This window comes from Pseudorca crassidens, chromosome 18 (assembly GCF_039906515.1).
Source record: "Pseudorca crassidens isolate mPseCra1 chromosome 18, mPseCra1.hap1, whole genome shotgun sequence".
Classification (NCBI taxonomy): Eukaryota; Metazoa; Chordata; class Mammalia; order Artiodactyla; family Delphinidae; genus Pseudorca; species Pseudorca crassidens.
Genome location: NC_090313.1, coordinates 63638410 through 63658884, shown reverse-complemented (window position 1 = coordinate 63658884; position 20475 = coordinate 63638410). Strand labels below are relative to the sequence as shown.

Below are 20475 nucleotides of genomic sequence, written 5' to 3'. Positions count from 1 at the left end.
AGTCCCTTCTCTTCTTTTGTTAAAGCCAATCAAAGACACTGATAGCTGGTAAACTCAGATGTCAAGGGCAAGTCTACCACTCCCAGAATGGCAGGAGCCAGCTATTATCTATATGTACAACGTACTGTAAGGTGGATTTCTGCGAGTCGAAGATTGCCTGAATTACCAACAGGCCACCGTTCCTAGTTCTTTTTTTTTTTTTTTTAATGATGAAACTCTGATGTTTTGGAGTTGTATACTGGAACAGGGGAACACTGAATTGGAGCTTAAAGTCAGAATAATGTCTGTCCTACCATTTCAGAAAGTTAATTGTATTAGATAGCTGTTTTTATTCAACTACACATATAAAAATAAGAGGACACTACACTGTAAAAAAGCAAAAAATTTACCTTAATAACCTAAAAGAAAAAACTGCCAATTGAATAAAGTTTCATCTAAAATCAAAATACTGAGACCTACAGTAGGACCTATGCTTCTTGAGAGTAAGATGCAAACAGATACAGCTCATTGGAAATCCTTGTGCCACACGAACAGTACAACAGGAAGGTTATGAGTGTGGGCTTAAGAGTCAGGCAAGCTCCATTAGTAGCTCAGCTCTACCATTTACTAGCTGTGTGACTTTGGACACAGCCTCAGGACTCTCACTGTAAAATGAGACTTAGATGGAGGGTCAGATGGGCTAATGTGTGCACACTGGCAGCTTAGTAAAAGGCTTGGCACACAACACACCCTCAATAAATGATAGCCAGGGTTGTTAGGGCTGTTATTACTGTTAGCACAAAATATATATTTCTTGAATGAATGATTTAAGTATCAATTAGTGAAAGAAGTGAACTAAGGCAGAAGTACTACTTGGTTCTGAAATAAAATGCACACCTGCCACAAGATCTATGAGAACACATCGGCAAGAATGTGAAGCTTCTGAGACATTAAGATCTTAAAATCATAAGACTGGCATTTACTCTGGTCAGCAACTTACTCCAGACAAAAATAATTTCTGATGAAATGATTTACTTACCTTCCTTGTCACTGGAAACCGGGTCACCAGAGAAAAATGCAGTAGACTGTACCCGGGCACCGACATTTACATTATTGGTTTTTAACGCTGCCATAGTCTGATTAACCTATGAAATAAACGAAAGGGGAATATCAGGGTATTTTCAACTAACTTTAGAAACCCCATGACTTTCCAGACAGTCCTCAATCCAGTTAAGATCCAGGAAGAAGTAGTTGAGGATCTAGAAATGCCTTCACCAGATATCACAAGATGAGAGATAGCTGCACATCTGAAGAAAGGTGAAGGGTAGTAACAGCACTACGGGATGAGCTCAGTACATGGACTTCCTAAGGCCTATACAATATGAGAGCACTGACTCTGGAGGCAGGCTGCTTGGGTTTGCTCTGTGACCATGGGCTAGTTACTTAACCTCTCTGTGCCTCTATCTATGAGAGGGGGATAAAGATAGTACCTATCTCATAGTACTGTTGTGAGGATTAAATGAGTTAATGTATGTTAAGCTCTTAGTACAGAAAATGGCACAAAGCTTATATGTAATGATTTTCTAAATAGAATAAATAATATAAATTTCTCACTTCCTAGGAATTTAAGAAAGGAAACACAATCAATAAACATAAACCTCACTTTGCTATTTTGTGTCATTATCATTTGCTAAGAGCAAAAACAAAATGCCAAGTTTCTGCTCAGTACTTCTCATTCTTCACCTACACAGAATTCTACTAATGCAAATACTACTTACCATTAAAGCAAATGAAAAGTGAAACATGGGTACTTTTCAAATCTTTTCACCACTCTGTACATAAGAACCTGATTAATTCTGCAAGGTTCATTTCTATGTTCCCAAGTTCCCAATGTGCTCAGTAACATGATATTACAAACATGTTTTTCACATACAAGATAGAAGAGAATCTTAGGAATCAGTACTAGAACTGGTATCCACTGAACTTACAAAAACTTTGTCATCCATAGATCTGGTCTGGCGAGATTCTTTGTCACGGTGAAAGTGTGCAATATCCTTAGACCAGTAGCTTTTTTGTTTTTTCCTTTACTATACCCATAATAAGAAATACACAGCAACCCAATACCCCAAAACATATATAAGTACGTTTCATACAGTCATACTTAATACTTGCCCATACTCTGTGCTATCTTTTAATACATCCTATCCTATTCTATTCCATTCCATTCTAAGAGAAATACTGATTGTGACCCACTAAATCGATTTGAAAAACACTGCCCAAGACCTTATATTGGTCTAATTCTTAGGATCCCTAAGATACAGGGTTTGCCTGGAAGATGACCCCTCTTCAGCATCCAGACACTAAGCCTGAATCCCATCTGCCTGGTCCCCTGTGGGTCATGTGTGAGCAACGTCGACCTCTGAGGCGCCTATAGGACTGACAGCATCAAGTGCACGTAGCCCTGGTATCACCTGGCTTGAAAGACTCAAGTCTACACCAACAAATAGCAAGAACTTCTTCATTCTCACTGGTGAGGACCACAGGGAAATGGGGATGCAGGTCAAAGGAACACATCAAGCTAAAACGATACATGAATTAGGGAGAATGAAAAGCCAAAGATTCTTCTCCCACTTGGAGGTCTTTGTACAGCTTCTCTCTTGCAGTTGATGTTCAAGATGGTCTTTGGGGTCAGGCTTACTACCTTCTCTAAATATGTTTAAAAAGGAGCATTAAACTCTTTCTGCCACAAGGCATTGGAGAGGTACCGTACCTTTTTTTCCAGCCATTTTAATGTCTTCTCTTTGCTGTACTTGTAATATTTCTTCTTGTCTATTTCTGGATTAAATTAAAAGAAAAAAAAAGACAGTGCAGTGGATTAAACAAAAAATAAACTCGTAAGTTTATATCGTATACAAGATAACAGTTTTAAAATATTTCAGGGAATTCCCTGTCAGTCCAGTGGTTTGGACTCTGCTTTTACTGCAAGGGCCTGGGTTCAATCTCTAGTTGGTGAACTAAGGTCCCATAAGCCGTGAGGTGTGGTCAAAAAAAAAAAAAAATCCTAATATTTCACACTTTTGAAAAACTCAATTTATAACCCTGGGAACATACTTGAGACATTAAAAAAAATCCCTAAACAGAACTGGGATACCTCAGATCTCAACCAACTATTAAATGAGTGGAAATTTAAGAAAGTTATCAAATTATACAAACTGTCCTTATCAGGAGAAATTTTTTTTCCCTTCTTTTTATTGTATCTATACGAGATGGTGGATGTTAACTAAATCTACTGATAGTCATTTCAAAATATATGTAAATCAAACCATCATTTTGTACAACTTAAACCTACACAGTAATATATGTCAATTATTTCTCAATAAAACTGAAAACAATTCTACAGATAAATCTGGAGGAAAGGTAATTTTTTAATTGAAGTATAACTGACATACAATATCATATTAAGTTTCAGGTGTAGTGATTTGATATTTATACACATTCTGAAATGGTCACCACAATAAATCTAGTCATTGTCTCAAAAGGTAATTTTTAAAACTCAGCAAATTAACATACCGAGCAATCTTAATTTTTCTGAATAATTTTAAGCTCACCTCAATGTTTTCAATGAAAGACTCCTTTTGTAAAATAAAAACGGAAATCCCAAGAAAGAAAATTGAAGCTGAATGCAGGTGCCTATGAAGTTCATTGCATTCATTCAGGAAAAGAATCTTGTTAACTATTTAGTGCTGTTCTGGTGGGATTAGTGGAGAAAGAAGAAAAGATATATCTATCTTTCAATGTATTACCAATATAGCCATAGCTATTTCAGGGGAATTTAGAGTAATGATAGGCTCAATCTGGCCCTTTATGGAGATAAAAGTTTCATCTCATATAAATTATACTTCCTCTCCTCACAATCCAGCTAGCTTTATGTAATCTAACAACTTAATGTCATACATGGTATATGATATTAAGCCGTTATTTCCTTGGTAACACTTCATTCACAGGGTTTCTTTCTTTCTGTGCAGTCAGCAGACGCAGCTCTTCCACTCCGGCCTCCCGCCTCCATGCAGGAGTTACCTTCGTGACCACTGGAATTCCCACGACCAGATGCAAACTCGCCACATGTGACTCTGCTTGAATTACACAGAATGACGCTTTCTCTTTCCTCATGATCATGGTGGGAAACGGAAACTGCTTGTTCAGGGGTGGTTTTCAGCAATCTGTTAAACTGCTTGAAGTTTCACTGAACGGTTGGTATGGGGAAGGGCTGGCCTGAGCTCTTGCACATTTCCTCCCCACTTCAGCCTGTGGTCGTCAACACTGTGGGCAATAGGAGGTGGATGGAGTGGGTGCTGGACCTTTGCACCCATCTCCTCAGGACACGTCACTGGAATAATGAAAATGAGGGACCCACCTCTGGCACTGCCAGAAGTTTGAGAATTCCAAGGCACAATGCCTGCTCTCCTGGAGCCAGGACTGCTTGGCAAACAGCGTGCTGTGGAACCAAGGCAGATGAGGCTAGACTCAGCCTCCCTGGAGGTGATATAATATTTCTTTGTACAAAAATAGGGAGAATTCTAAGAGCATACAGCAGTCACTTAGAACATGTATGCTGCTGAATGAGTCTCAGACGTTCTGATCATTGCCTGAGACAATCTCGATAGAGGCTCAGTGGTCAGGTCTCTCCCAGGAATCCCACCTTGACTCTGCCACTCACTTGTCTCTTGTCTCTACCTCCAAATTTCCTGAAAGGACATATTCTACAACGTGCCATAGCTTTCCTCCCTCTCGTTCACTCTCTGAGCCCCTTGCAGGCCCCTTCTTTCCCTCTGGAAATGCTGGTTCAGAAGAAGTGGAGACCAGGCTATGAGCCGTACTGCTGGGGCTCCTACACCCCCAGCGCACGATGTCACCTCAGGAAGTCACCTATTGAATGAGGTGATGGCACAACATCTGGCACACATCAAATACTTAGTATTAGTTATGAAAAAATTAAATTATAACTTGTTAATGATAATAACATCAGAGTCTAATGTATAGTCAGGCCTGTGCTAAGTTCTTCATACACAGTTTCTCACTGAATGCTCAGAATGAATCTCAGGTAAAAACTACTATTTGTCCCCATATTAAAAAATTAGGTTTGAGTGAAGTTAAATAAATTGTCCAAAGTCACTGAGCTGGTAAACAGGAGCATGGATTCCTTCCCAACCTGACTTCAAAGCCGTGCATCTGGTGTTCATTTTACTGAGATCAATTAGTCCTCACCCCACTCAGTACTTCCGCCCCTATTCCTTATGGGAAAAGACTCTCCACCATGGACCTATACAACCTTTCTCTTGGTCGTTCTGCATCTCTAATGGCTTTTCCTCTGACTCTTTTCCGGCTCCACTGCCTCCTCCTTGGACGCCAACTTGTATCTCTCTCTGGGCATGATTTCATCCTGTCTTAGCAAGACTAAACCCATCCAGGAAGCCCAGAGCCCCGAGCTGAGGCTCTGTGTGTCATCTTCCTCCCAAATCACCTTCCTGGTCGCCCAGGCTTGAGTCACTCCTGCCTTGCTTCCCACTGGATTCCGTGGGAGACAGGAAGGAGCCAACATTATCTTGTAGAGAACAACGAGGGAGGAAGAATCAAAACAAACAAACAAAAAAACCCCAAAACAAACTGTGTCTGAAATCAGGAGGCTTAGCTTCTTGTGCTGGATCAGTTCTACTTCATTTTTTTAAAAAAACAACTGTATTTAGGAATAATGTTCGTATGATTAACACACCCATTTTTGGTGTACAATTTGAGGAGTATGGCCAAATGTCTACATACAGTCATGTAACCACCAGCCCAAGAAGTTCCCCTGAGCTTACAGTCAAATCTCTCACCCCTATCCAGACCTCAGGAAACCACTGATCTGCTATGATTACAGAATTGTTTTTGCTTTATTCTAGAACATCATAGGAATGGAATCATACAGTAAGTTCTTTTTTGTGACCCTCTTCTTTTGCTCAACACAATTTCTGTGAGATTCTTCCATTTTGCTGCAGCTAGCAATAGCTCTTTCCTTTGTATTATGGAGTAGTATCCTGTGTATGGATATCCCATGTTTTGTATACCCACTCACCTACTGAAGGGCATTTAGGTTGTTTCCAGTTTTGGGCTATTTAGAAAAAGTTGCTCTGAACATTCTTGCACAAATCTTTGTATGGACATACGTCTTCATAACTCTTGGGCAAATACCTAGGAGTAGCATTACTGAGTCGTAAGAAATTGTCAAGTGGTTTGACCATTTTATGCTTCCACTAGCCAGGCAGGTGAGTTCCCGTTGTTCCATAACTTACTGGTAGTGTCTGTCTGTTTTATTTTAGCAACTCTGGTGGATATCAGTGATATTTCCCTGTGATTTTAATTTACATTTTTCTGGTGACTAATGATATTGAACATCTTTTCATGTGCCTTATTCATAAATCTTCTTTTGCGAACTCTGTTCAAACCTTTTGCTGATTTTTCTACAGGGCCGGATATCATCTTATTATTGTGTTAAAAGAGTTCCTTTTACATTTATATATATCTTTTATCAGATATATGTCATATAAGTATTTTCTTCCAACTGTGACTTGTCTTCTTTTCTTAATAGTATCTTTCAAAGACCAGAAGATATTAATTTTAATGACATGTAATTTATAATTTTTTTGTATGGTTAGTAGTTTTTGTGTCCTATGAAATCTTTGCCAATCCTCAAGGTCACAAAGGTTTTCTTCTGTGGCTTCTTCCAGAAATTCAATAGTTTTCATTTTTGCATTTAAATTATTGATCCATTTCAAGTTAATTTTTCTGTATGACTCTGAGGTGAGAGTTAATGTTAATTGTTTTTCATATGGATATCCAATTTTTCCTGGTTATTTGTTGAAAAGATTATCCTTTCTCCCATTAAATTATCTTGACACTGTTGAAAAAAAAACAATTGGCTACATAAATGTGGGTCTACTTCTGTTCTATTTGGTTCCATTTATCTATCTATTTAAGCTTATACCAATGCCATAATTTCTTTATCATTGTAGCTTTACAGTAAGTCTTGAAATCAGGTTGTGTAAGTTCTCCAACTTTGTTCTTCTTTTTCAAAATTGTTTTGGCTACTGTAGATCCTTTGCACAGTCATATAAATTCTAGAATCAGCTTCTCAGTTTCTACCAAAAAAAAAAAAAAGCCTGATAGGCATTCCATTAACTCTATAGATTACTTTGGAGAGAATGGACATCTTAACAATATTAAGTCTTCTAATTCATGAACATGGTATATCTCTCTACTTATTTAATTCTTTAATTTCTCTGCAATGTCTTGTAATGTTCAGTGTACTGGTCTTGCATATTTTACGTTTCATTTATCCTTACAACTTCATGATTTTTTACATTATAAATGGTGTGCTTTTATTACACTGTCCAATTGTTCACTGCTAATATACAGAAATAGAATTTTGCTATATTGACCTTATATCCTGAGAACTTATTAGTTCTAGTGATTTTTTTTTTTTTGGTAAATTCTTTGGAGCTTTTTACATACATGACCATACTGTTTATGAAAAAAAGATAGTTTCACTATTTACTTTCTGATCTGCATAGCTTTTATTTATTTATTTATTGGCATGTGGGATCTTAGTTCCCTGACTAGGGATTGAACCCATGCCCCTGCAGTGGAAGCATGGAGTCTTAACCACTGGACTGCCAGGGAAGTCCAAATTTTTTTCTTATCTTATTGCAAATGCTAGGATTTCCGCTAGCAGGATGAGGAGTTGATATCCTTATCTTGTACCAATCTTAGGGGAAAAGTGTGTTCAGTCTTTTACAAGTATGATATTACTTGCAAAAGTAATGAAGTATGATATTAGCTTATGTTTGTCATGGATGTCCTTTACCAGAAGGAAGAAGCTCCTTCCTATCTCTAATTTGCTGAGAATTTATATTATGACTGAATTTTGTCAAATGTTTTTTTCTGCATCTACTGGGATGATCACAGTTTTCCTTTTGTAATGTATAAATATGGTGACTCATACTGATTGATTTTCTAATGTTCAACCAACTCTGCATTCTTATGATAAACCTCACTTGGTTATAATGTACTATCCTTTTTACATAGTTAATTTGCAAATATTTTTAAAGGATTTTTCCATCTATGATCATAAGGGATACTAGATTAGTTTTCTTTTTGTAATAACTTCGATTTTGATATTGGGGCCATTCCAGTTTCATAAAATTAGTTGGGAAATATGCCTTCTTCATTTAATTTCTAAAAGAATTTGACTAAGTATCATTATTTCTTTGAGTATTATTTTTTTCTTAAAGTATGGTAGAATTCACCAGTGAAGCCAGCTGGGCCTGGAGTTTTTTTCCTAGGAAGTTTTTAAATTACAAATTTATTTCTAACTAAACATTCCCCTGGACAAGATGATCACTAAGAAGTACCAAGCTTGAATATCCCAAAATACTATATAAGGATGAAGTGCATAAACTACTGTTTAATTTTAAAATTTACACATTTTGATAAGCAAGGTGGTTTAAAATATTCACGAAGGCCACAGATTACCCACAATTATGAAAAATACCATAACATGTTCTATTGTGTCCTAAATTTAATATTTGCGAGTTTGTGAGTTAGATGACATGTGCACATGCTGGAAAGGTTTCTTTCCCTAATGTGTCTGGTGCCTATAAAACTGGTCTCAAACATCTGGAAAGATTGGGTTTACAAAATAAAGATGGAATAAAAAGGAGTCCACAATTAAATAACATGTTCAGCAATTGGGTAATCAGTTCACAAACTTGAATTTCCCTGATGTATTGTTGAACAAACTGCCTGGAGCAGAGTTTCACATCTACTTTCTGAATGTTTTCCATAACTGAGAAACTCATATGGTCTCTCTTTTTTTTTCCTGCCTCCTGGGGATAGAAACTTGGCAACTGTGCTTGGGGTATTTTAATCAGGTAAGTTTTCCTGGCTCTTCCTGTTAATCACAATGAACAGCACAGCATAGCTTTTGCTTGCAATATGAAACAGAGTATTATACTCAAGATGAAGTTCATAACCCTTTATTAGTCCTTTCCCCTGTCATCTCTCCACTGAATGGGAGCTTTTTTGGCAAGAAGCATGCTGAGCCCCAGAGCTAGCAAACTGAGACACATTGTTTCCTTCACTAAGAAAGCAGGCAGTGCTAACTAACTAAGGTCACCACCATCATCATTCAGGATGCAAACAACTGTGGCTGGGTTTATTCGGCAGGGAGAAGGAAAGGTTCTCATAAACCTAGCAGGCTTAACGAGATCTTTAATGCCACAGACTTTTGAGACAGCATCTGGAGTCCAATATCAAAATAGCTGGCTGGGGAATTTGAGCATTTCAGGTTTTTACTCTCTCTGCACAGTGCCTGTGGGGAGGATGGAATTGAAAAAACATCAACTTTCCTCTTTATCTCTGCTCCCTGTCACGGGTAGTACCTGACCACTCTTTAGCAGTCTTCTTTGTTTCTTAGTTAAAAACCCTAGCAATAAAATAAAGAGAATGGAACCAAATACTAACTTAAAAATAGACAAGAATCTAATTCAAACAAGCAGCCAGGACCCAAGGCAATCACTAAAAGAGGATGCCTGGAAAACAGAACGCTCACTGCCAGGATGAGAACTGTCTTTTCCTTAAGCTGTAGAAGTTCCCACTGTCTCCTTTCCTGTCTCTCTCTTTGTCTCACAAAGAGACATTATTAATGGGATATACAAGACTAACAAAAAATTAAGTTTCTATTTTTACATGAGACAACACCTAAAAACTCTAACAGAGTCTCCTGGAAGTGTTACACAGTTGTAAGAAGGAAGAGGAAGAGTTGCCATCAGACAGACATGGGTTCAAACCTTGATTTTACCACTTCAAGTTCTATGTTAGTCAATGTGCTTAAACTCTTTGAGCTTCAATTTCCTCATTTGTAAAAATTCTGGTTCTACTAACAATGAAAGGGAATTACTGCAAGAATTCAATAACATACGTAAAACAACAAGCATAGAGATGACATATAATAATTTGTTAGTATATGGTAGACATTTTTATTATTATCTGATTATCCCCATTCTCCTACTTAAACCACTTGACTCTGTATTAATCAATGGACCATCAAACAAATGTGCATTGGTCACTTACTGTATACCTAGTACTTAAACATCAGCAAAGAATTTAAAATTTCTAGTTCACAAGCCTTAATGGTACAAACATTTATTGAGCACTTACTCTACACCCAGCACTCTCTGGGCACTGATTTACTTGTATGATTTCATTTAATTCCTAAAGCATCTCTTTGTGGTAGATAGTAGATACTATTAACTGCAATTCTTAAATAATGTTCATATGCTGTAATTTAGAGATCTCAACACTCTAAAGGCAAGAGAAGGAAAGCTTTATTTTATGATTTAGAACAACTTTGCAGAGTACTAATTATAACATATGGAAGAATATGAGGGATACTCTTAACCCTTCATCTCACAGATCAAGGATGCTGAAAAGTTTGAATGATTTGCTCAAAACCATGTAGCAAATACATTCTTAATTTTTCTTGTAGGCTATCAAATCCTGTGATCAGATTACCAGATTGTTCCTAAAGAAATTCTTTCCCTGAAAGAGATATGAAGCAAAAATAACAAAACATTAACACTGGTTGATTTTGCGGTTGGAGACAAATATTTGTAGCTTGTTCCCGAGTTTTTCTGTACCTTTAAATTTTTTGATTAAAAAGACTGCCTCCCTTGCCCATGTACTTTCATTTTCAAAGCAGTTATATCATCAACCTTTATACATGCCAGGTTTCTAAAAACCCTAGGCCTCAAATTTTTCTTTCTTTCTTTTTTAATGACAGTAAGGCAAAACAAAGTAATTTAGGTTAAATTTCGCAGGTAAAAGATGTATGCAATTCTCTAGAAGTCTTGGCAGTTCCTTCATAATTTAATTCTTCCCCTAATGAACTACATTCTGTAAATCTTAAAATAATGGAAGGTTCAAAAACAAAACAAAACAAAAAAATTTTTTTTCTGCCCGTGCTGCGCAGCTTCCGGGATCTTAGCTCCCCGACCAGGGACTGAACCTGCACCCTCGGCAGTGAAAGCACGGAATCCTAACCACTGGACCGGCAGGGAATTCCCCCCCCAATTTTTTAAAAACAAGAAATAATAAGATCTCTAATGCCTCAACCTTCAAAAAGGCCTCTTCATCAAAACAGAAGCAATTCCACATCGCTTGCTTCACCCCTTGACGCAGAACACAAATATGTGAAATATTTTTCTTTATGTCATTTCTGTATACAAGGACAGCATACTAAGACAGACATCATTTTCCACAAAGATCCAAAGAGAAACACACAGTAGCTTGAAGTTTACAACTGGTTATTTACAGCTGGTCAAACAAGACAAGTATAGGGCATTCACTTTTTATTACAGCAGAACTTCCAAAAGTTAGGCGATGTTGAGAAGTGAAAGAGATTAGGACAGTTCAGATAATGATTCACCAGATGGTCAGGGGGTCAGTGAGCAAGGAGGAAGGAATGGAAGTGAGGGAAGCTCCTGCTTTGGAACACAGGCTGCACACTAACAAATGACAATGCTTTAATACTATTTCTGAATTTGGGCTGCTGGGTTTTGGTTTCAGGCAACTGTTCTTATACAGCTATTGGAAGATTTCTGGCTAATGAGTTAATCGTGTTGTCAGCTTCCATTAACTTGGCAAAATGAAAATGACTTGTAATTATTCCTCACTGCTTTAGCTTTCAGAAATGGCTATGAGCTACTTCATTTGTCACCCACAAAAAGATTACTGTCTCCTGCCAAGATCAGCACCAGGGAGTGTCATTAATAGCGCTGCTTTGATAAAAACCTGGGCACCACATACCCCTCAGGCTCAAAACAGAGCTCTGTGTCTGGCCAAGTGTGAATTTAGTAGAACCTTCGAATGTGAAATGCAATGAATGAGGTTTTCTCTTTTTCCACCGTAAGCTTACACTTCTTGGAGTCACCACTTTCTTGGTCCTAGAAGAACTACCCTAGTTGGCCAAACCATCTAGAACCCCAAATAACCATAACTTATCAGCCTGCTGTTTCGGTTCTCACACTGTGTTTCCGTATTAACTCTAAAACTACTTGGATGATTTTTGGAGACACTGATGCTAAGTCTGAATGCTATTACAAACCTGTCAAAACACATTCACACACTGCCTCACTTCCTCCTCTCAAAATTCAAATGAATGCCTACAACTCATCTCTGTCACCCCCAGCCTGCTCCTCGCACCCATGTCCCCTGTCTCCAGGGGGCCATCTCTACCCATCCTGTGGGTCAAGGCACAAACCCAGAAGCCATCCTTGATTCCTCCTTCTCTTGACCATCATCCAGTCAACACACGAGGCTGCTACTTCCTTCTGGTTCCACCTCCTAAGCTCAGGTGACCATCACCTCCCGTCTGGACCACAGCAGCAGCCTCTGGGGACCAGACCTTAGCTTCTCCACACAATAGCACTGCCCTACTTAAAACTCTGCTGACACTCCACTACCATTAGGTCAAGTCCAGACACGTATAAGGCCCTTCACCACCTGAACGCTTGCGCAGCACTCTCCCCTGTTCTTTCCTTACTAACCTAAACGCATCACTGAACTTCTTGGATCTTGCTAAGCATGACAAACTTTTCCATACATCCATGCTGCTACTCTGACTTAGCCTCCACTTAGAGGTTATCTCCCACAGGAAAGCAACACAATACCCCCCTACCCGCACTTCCCACCCTGCCTAGGCCAGGTTATAAACCTGTCCTGTGCGTCCCCACAAAACCCCGAGTTCACGTCCCTTATTCCCTACTGTCATTGCCCTACTTGTCATTTGTCTCCATCAGAGTAGAAGCAAAGTGAGGCAAAGGATAATATTTTATTTATAACTATCCCTAGAGCCTGGCTCTAGTGCTCAACATATGCTTCTTAGTAGGTGCTCAATAAATGTTTCTTGAATCAATAAAGGCATAGATTTTATTCAATTTTACAAATGAGAAACCCGAGGCAGAAAGTAGTTGAGTCACTTACCTAAAGTCACAGCCTAGTTGAAAGAAGAGCTGAGACTAAAGCCTGAGCCTCGTGAATCCTGGCCCTGCAGGAGACAGGCCACCATATTTCACTGGTTCAAATTTCGCAGACTGAACAAGCCAGTGCAATAGAGGATGAATATTGACAAGTGGAAGCGAATCTGAACGACAGCTTCCCCTATGACCCACACAGAATAAGCATCACATTCCACAGGCCTTCAAGCCACTGCATTCTCAGACAGATGCCCAGCTTTTCTGGCAGCCATAAACCTGATTTCAAAGGCCGTATGCCATACCTTTCTCCTCTGTCACATGTCGAAGTAACTTCTCAAGTTCAGGAAGTTTCAGCAACAAGATGCAATTCGGAAACATGTCATCCATCACAACTTGTTCCAGGGGCTGAAACTTTCCCTGAAAAAAAGACTTTAGTCAGTCAGGATGCAAGTACTCCAGTCAAAAAACTCATACATTAAAAAAAAGAGACAAAGATATATAACCTCATAGCTGGACCTTTAAACTAAATTCAAAGTCACTTGTTCCACCTAAGGATTCCCTTAACGGGACAGGCTCCAGAACTGACTCTCGGCTCCCTTCAGGAAGCTCTTGAAAGCGCCTGGGTTCCATCAAGTGGCAAGAAATGTTTTAATTTAAATGTTCTCTTTTTCCTTCAGATAGTAAGAATAATTCACAGGTTTCCCAAGTTACTGTCTTTAGATTCCTACCTTAATCTATATTCTTCCATGATCACCCAATGTGTTAAATATTTAACTACTTTAAAGTAATATTTTACTAATATGTAATGGACTACCACACAGTCTTGACATCATCATTTCATAATACACTAATGTTTCATTCTTGTTTTCTTTACCATATATACATAAAAAGGTTTTGCAATAAGAAATTTGTTTGCATATAAAGTTAATAACAGTTGGGAGAGCTAGACAGAAGAATTATTTTTACTGACGTTAAAATAAATCATGTTTAACAAAGAATGGGTCAACATTTTGAAAGTACATACTAATATTTTTTTAATTAAATAGGAAAAGATCACATCTAAAATGTAGGCGAGGAAATATCTGAATGCCTCACGGGCTACTTTAAGGGGCACTTTAAGTATTTGAGAAGAGAGGGCAAGATGGTTTACAGTGAAAGCCAACTACCACCATGAGCTTCATTCTGCATCTGCCTCCCTGAACCAGCCACAGCACCGCCAGAGCCCCCCAGAGGGCCAGGGTGAGGATTAATTCACCAGAGTCAGGGTCTTAATGGGAAATAGGCAAACAGTTCCCCCAATGGGGGAGGGCCTTTAAAGGTGCATCAACACAGGTACTGATACTAAGGCTGGTTGGTGGCTTCCTCCCTCTAATGTATCCTAGAAACAGCAGGAACGGGAGCCACCTGAAGTTTCCATCTTCCTCCCTGAATACTTCTAGGGCCTTCCTGGTAGCGACTAGAACCGTTTCTGCTCCTTAGAGATACACGGCTCACCGGCCTCACTGCTCGCCGTGCCCTAATTACAGCGGCTACCGCAGTAGCTTCCAGGTAAGGGGAAACATGATTAAACTAAGGAATAAAACTTCACTAATCCACAATAAAGAACACAGAATGTAGGAGAGGAGGAGAATAAGAAACGATAAGGTGCATCAGGAGAAAGAAAGCACCACCTAAAGTTTTAAGTCAGTTTTATTACTCTCAGTATTTATCACAAATTAAGCCAATATAAATACAAAACACGAGTTTTGGAGAATGGATCTAAGTACTCAGTGAGAACCCATAAGCACTTAAACTATTTGCAGACATGAGAGTGCAAAAATAAGATTCCTCTAAGTGTTTAAATAACACCCTTCCTTAAAGTTGTCATTTCGAAGGTTTTCAAGCTGTGGTTGGTGGATCCCTGGGAGATACAGTACCCCTGCAGGGGGTCCACAAGCTCCAAACTATTTTCAAGCTAAGGCTACAACGCTACTTGCATTTTCACTGTGTCAACATCTGCACTGATGATTTCAATGCAAAGGTGGGTAAAAGCCCTGGCTCCTCAGCACCAGTCGGGGTGGTACCAGCAAACCGTCCAGCAGCCGCTGCACTCTTCACCGCCATGGACAAGCAGGTAAAAAAATCCCAGCTGCACTTAAGGATTTCCTTGATCAAGGAGCGAAAGCAATTTCTTTTATTTAAATCTTGACCTTGGAGTGCAAGTAGGTTAAATGCTCTTGTGATGAAAGTCAAATGTGGCTGAAGTACTTCGGCTATCGCCGAGGCTCAGAGATCATCTCAAGGAAAAGCGCTGTGTGACTGTCCGAGTTGCGAGCAGAACTAGCTGCCTTTTTCTCAATTTTTTACCCAAAAGAACCACTATGAACTATGGTTATTCAGACTTGAGTACTGACAGCACATAAATTAAGTGAACCTGTCACTTCAAGGGAAAGATTGACAGTGCTTGTAGCCAACAATAAAATTTGAACTTTAAAGCAAAAATTAGAATTGTAGAGAATTTGTCTGCCACTATGACAAGCTTCCCAACACTCAGTTTTCTAAAGAGATCACTGGTAATATTAAATTAACAAAGGTGTGTGTGTGTGCGTGTGTGTGTATGTGTGTGTGTGTGTGTGTGTGTGTGTAATAAGGTGTGTAGACATTTGGAAGACCCGCATAATTCAGTGAGACAATGTTTTCCAAATGACCAATGCATGATATTGCAAAGTAATATGCGGGAAAGATCCAATAGATTTTAACGTAAGAGAGTGTTAAAAACCAGACAGCAGGCCCAAAATGGAGTCGTTTGTGCTAAGCCCAAACAGAGACTTAATTTAATTAGTTTCAGCTCACCCAGAAGAGGAATCTTAAACCAGCCAATCAGTAATCTGCTAACGAGCACTAGCCAGGTCATTTGCCTGATAGACGCCAGGCATGCCCTAAAGAAACGTGACGTTGCCACAACCAATCCCCCTTTAGTCTAGTTGAACTTTCTTGTTCTTATTCCCTTCTGGCTGGAAAAGTTTTTCATTTTGTACAGTTCCCTGGAGCTTCTTTCTGTCTGCTAGAATAGATGCTGCCCAATTCGTGAATCATTCAAGAAAGCCAATAAGATCTTTAAAATTTACTCATTTGAATTTTGTTTTTTAACAAGAACACGGAAAGTTCATTGACAGGGTTTCAGATTCCACATTGCAACTAACTTTTAAGAAACCACCACTTGTTGGTTTTTGGAGTAGTATCAAAGCAGAGTATCCACAACTATCTAAAAGGCTAATATACAATTCCTTCCTTTTCTGACCTCACATGTGAAAGGCTGCATATTCTTTACACACTTCCACTCAAACAGTGTATGGAAACAGACCGAATGCAGAACAAGATGTGAAAATCCAGTTGTCTTCTCTCAAGCCAGACATCAAAGAGATTTGCAAAAATGTAAAACAGTACCATACTCCTCACTGACTTTTACTGTTTGTTTCATTAGAAACATGTCATATGTTAATATATAATGGGCTTATTTTTATTTTAAAAATAATAAAATTATTTTTAAATTTCTCAGTTTCAATTTCTAATGTAGTCAATATTGATAGATAAAACACACAGGAACAAAAAGTTCTTTGGGATCCTTAATAATTGTCAACTGTAAAGGTATCCTGGGACCTCTGGCTGGAACTATTACTATTAATAAACTCTGTCTTATATCACAAAGGTAAATTTTACTCCATCTGGGATTCCTCAACTACATCTTCCCCATTAAGGAGCTTTTGCTGGACACACCCCCAGAGTACCTGTTTCACAGTGTCTCACACAGAAGAAAATGAAAGACGATAAATCTTCTTTATTCTCTTAAGGCCTGAGGTCTTAACATTTGTACTGTATTTCAAAACTAATGAGTATGTAATGAGAATTTCATTGTTAGACTTTGTCAAACAAGTAAGGCAGATAACACAAAGGGTTAGGCAGTTCTCAGGACTCGTTGGTGAGCTAGTCCAAGATCACGATGCTGGATCTCAGGTCTGCCGATCAGTGCTCTGATCTGTACCAGCACACGTGATATAGGTGTTGTATACCAACCAAGTTAAACCTGAACTGTGGGGAGTCTACATTTGGACCATTATAAGGAGACAGAGGAGATCATGTTAAAAAAAACAATCTATTCTGTTTCCCCACTGTTAATATCCCAAACTGGGAAACTCACCTCTCTATCAGCCTTTATAAGGTAGTGGAGAAGCAGAAACAGAGGGTCCATGGGTGTGGCAAAGTGAAGAAGACCTCCTACAGATTAAAAAGAGAATTCAACAACATGGAAAGACAACTTAGTTATTTCACCTTAATCCCAATGTGGGAACCATTCATTGAAAAATATATGTGAAATTCCAAATTCAGAAGCTCCTCCTACACAGGCCCAAGACTATGTGATTCTCTCAAAAGGCAGAACATGGTCCACGAGATTTCACTCCAAACAGCTTCAAATCCCTGGTGTGGAGAGGACAGCCAAGACACTGAACTTGATCTTTAACTTTCCATTTCTTTTTTAGAAATCATTTTTAATAGAGGCCCTCCTCTCCCCACCTCCCACCCCCTGCCAAAAAAAATAGCAGGGTTCGGGGGAATACAGACAGAATGTGAATCAGGCAAACATTAGGAAACCTGTATAAGTCTATCAACAAAGCTGCAGTAAAATGTAATTTCCTGTGCTTTTGAGGACGAAGCCATGGGAAAGCAATATTATTCCCTCTGTACGTGGCTTCTCCTATGGGCTCTGGGCTCACAGCTCTGAACTGTCAATGACTCAAAGCTCAGAGGTCATTACCCACTCCAGAAACTACCCCATCCCTCCTCCCAAAGAAAAATGCAAGAGGGCAGGAGTCTAACAAGACTGAGCATAAGAAACTGGAATCTCTGCAGTAAGATGAGTGGTGCTCTCCACACTGAAAGGAAAAAAGGCAAATCAACTAGGCTGCCTGCGCCCCACTTTTCTCTACCGCACTCCCCTCCAAGCGTCCCAGAGTCCTTCTTCCATGGAAATGAACCAGAAGAGGTATTTCATCAAAAAGAACAATAAACAATTCATCTCCATGCTTATTAATTTGGTTTCAGGAAACATGTACTGACTTTTATTCTCTAACAGAGCAACCTACCTATACAGCCAAGAAATTCTAACCGTAAATTATATACATGAATCCATTTCACAGTATGTTGAAAAAAAATTAAGGACGTAATTTTACATGATGACATTAGTTAATTATTTTTTTTTTAAGTAGAAGAGAAGTTTATGAAACAACCTATCAGAAGCTCTAAGCTCAGTTTATATGAGGCATCCATTATATTCAGAAATTAGAAACAGGTTTCTTGTTCTGAAAACAATATCCTGGTAGCCATTCTTAAAAACAGCTCTTTCTGGGCTTCCCTGGTGGTACAGTGGTTGAAAGTCCGCCTGCCGATGTGGGGGGACCTGGGTTCGTGCCCCGGTCCGGTAAAAAAAAAAAAGCAGGTAAAAAAAAAAAGCAGGTACCAAGTCAGACAGTCCAGGAGAGCTAATCAATCACTGCTTCTGAATATTTTCCAGTTTCATCTGATATTACTGTGTCTCTCCAGCCAAACTCAAAGGCAAGTATACTACATTAGAAGTGGGAACTCTCATATATTGCCAAATGAAAAATAAGAAAAGAGAATAAAAAGGAATGTATACTTGGCACCTACCAGGCTAAATACACAGTCTACCACTGCATTTCGGCAACTGAAAACCCCTTCAAATCTTCTCATGCACACAGGTATATGAAATTCAACACCAGCAATAAACTCTTCTTCTGTATGCCTTACAAGAAAGGCAAAGTGGCCTTTCTACCTTAGCACTAAGTGGTGACTTAGACGGTCAACAGAAAGCAGAGGGCTTAGAAAGCTATGGAAAGCACTCTCTGCAAACAATGAGAGACAGAGGGACAGAGGGAACTGAGATACCCCATGACGCACCCTCCCACTCTCACCCAGAACTGTCAGGGCTACGTGTGGCATCCTTTTTCCTTCAGAGTCAACACTGAGCCCCAAATCAAAGGAACGCTCTTAAAAGAAATAGAAATTGGGTGTTGGGTGTGTGTGTTGGGGGCAGGTGGGGTGGCCATAGTAACTTATATGAGAAAGCATTCTCTTCTATTTTATTCTAGAAGCTATATCAACATCCATTTGCAAGGAAATAAGATGTTAAAAACTTGAAGATCCTCAAAAATGGATAAGAGCGAACAGTTTCCAGTGAACACAATGTGCACTCCATAGTACAAAAGTCATCTGACTCGGGGTGTGTCAGTGTTTTAGGAGAAAAATCAGAATTGTTAGTTAAAAATTTCCTACCATCTAAGACACACAGTTATTGATCTAAACTTGTTTAAATCTTTCCTTTCTCCTTGATTAAACCCTGCTCTGACGCCAACAAAGAAAAACCCATGGACCAGACTCCAAACTGGGCAGATAGATGTGAAGGATGGCAAAGTCAGGGTATGTGTTAATGTAAATATATACACTAGTCACTTACCTGATTGAACTGATTCATTTATAAACCAAGAATGGTGTTTTTCCTTGAAAACTTTTATTTCAAACAGCTGTGGTAGACACACATTGAACAAGTAAATGGCTCCTTCCCCTGTTAAAACAAATCTGTTTTTTATTTTTAAGTTTTCACACACACACACACAAATATCAAAAGACTATCTAATAGTTCTGAGGAATGTTCCTAATATGAACATAAACATACATAGATATAGTCTACACAAAGTGACTCCAAGGAACGCTTGTAGCTATTACATACAGATGCTTGTTTTCCAACTGTATAATCCTCACTGAACTTAGACCAATAAACACAAAAGTACAAATCATTTATCTTAACTGCTACAGAGCCTCTCATTGAGTCCTCTATCAGATCAGGAAGGAAAACCCATTTTTAAACTACCCAAACCTAATGGCTCAGCCAGATGAACTGAGTTGGCCTGTGGGCCCTGTCTCCAGGGCGGTGTACAGCCTCCCATACAGAGGGCGGGAGACAGGGCCTGCACACCTGAGGCGAGCTCCACACCTGAGGTGAGCTCCACAGGAGAAAGGCCAGGGCCCTACAACAGCAACGTGCTTTACGCCATGAGGAGTGAGGAAAGCCACACCCAATTGGATGAAAATTTCCCTTTCTTAAAACACCAAAAAAAAAAGGAAGTTAGAAGGGGGCGGGGACTGGGCGCATCTGCACGAATCTGAATGAATCCCTCCAATGCACGAATTTTTTTTCTAAGCATAGCAAAATCCAGGGCCCTGAGTTTGAGTTTATCTCAACTACATGCTGGGCGTGAGCCCTTGGGGAAGCTATATAATCCTTTCTGTACTTCTCTCTCCATATCTGTAAAATGCGAGCAATACTGAACCTACCTCAGTATTTTTTTTATAAGGATTGAAAAGATAGAATACG

At 39.1% G+C, this 20475-nt stretch overlaps 1 protein-coding gene across 18 annotated transcripts in view; it reads right to left on the bottom strand.

The window, feature by feature from the left end:
- The window catches only part of RNASEH2B (ribonuclease H2 subunit B), a 126961-nt gene that overhangs the window by 37111 nt on the left and 69375 nt on the right, over positions 1–20475 (bottom strand). For all 18 annotated transcript variants that reach the window (XR_010936784.1, XR_010936781.1, XR_010936782.1 and 15 more), the window contains 5 exons: positions 19558–19665; positions 17227–17303; positions 13352–13466; positions 2750–2814; positions 1019–1124 (listed from right to left, as the gene is read on the bottom strand). Coding sequence is in view for 14 of the 18 variants with exons in the window: in XM_067712963.1 (XP_067569064.1) it covers positions 1019–1124; positions 2750–2814; positions 13352–13466; positions 17227–17303; positions 19558–19665 (471 nt within the window). In the remaining 4 variants the exon portion in view is untranslated. The remainder of the gene's footprint in view (positions 1–1018; positions 1125–2749; positions 2815–13351; positions 13467–17226; positions 17304–19557; positions 19666–20475) is intronic.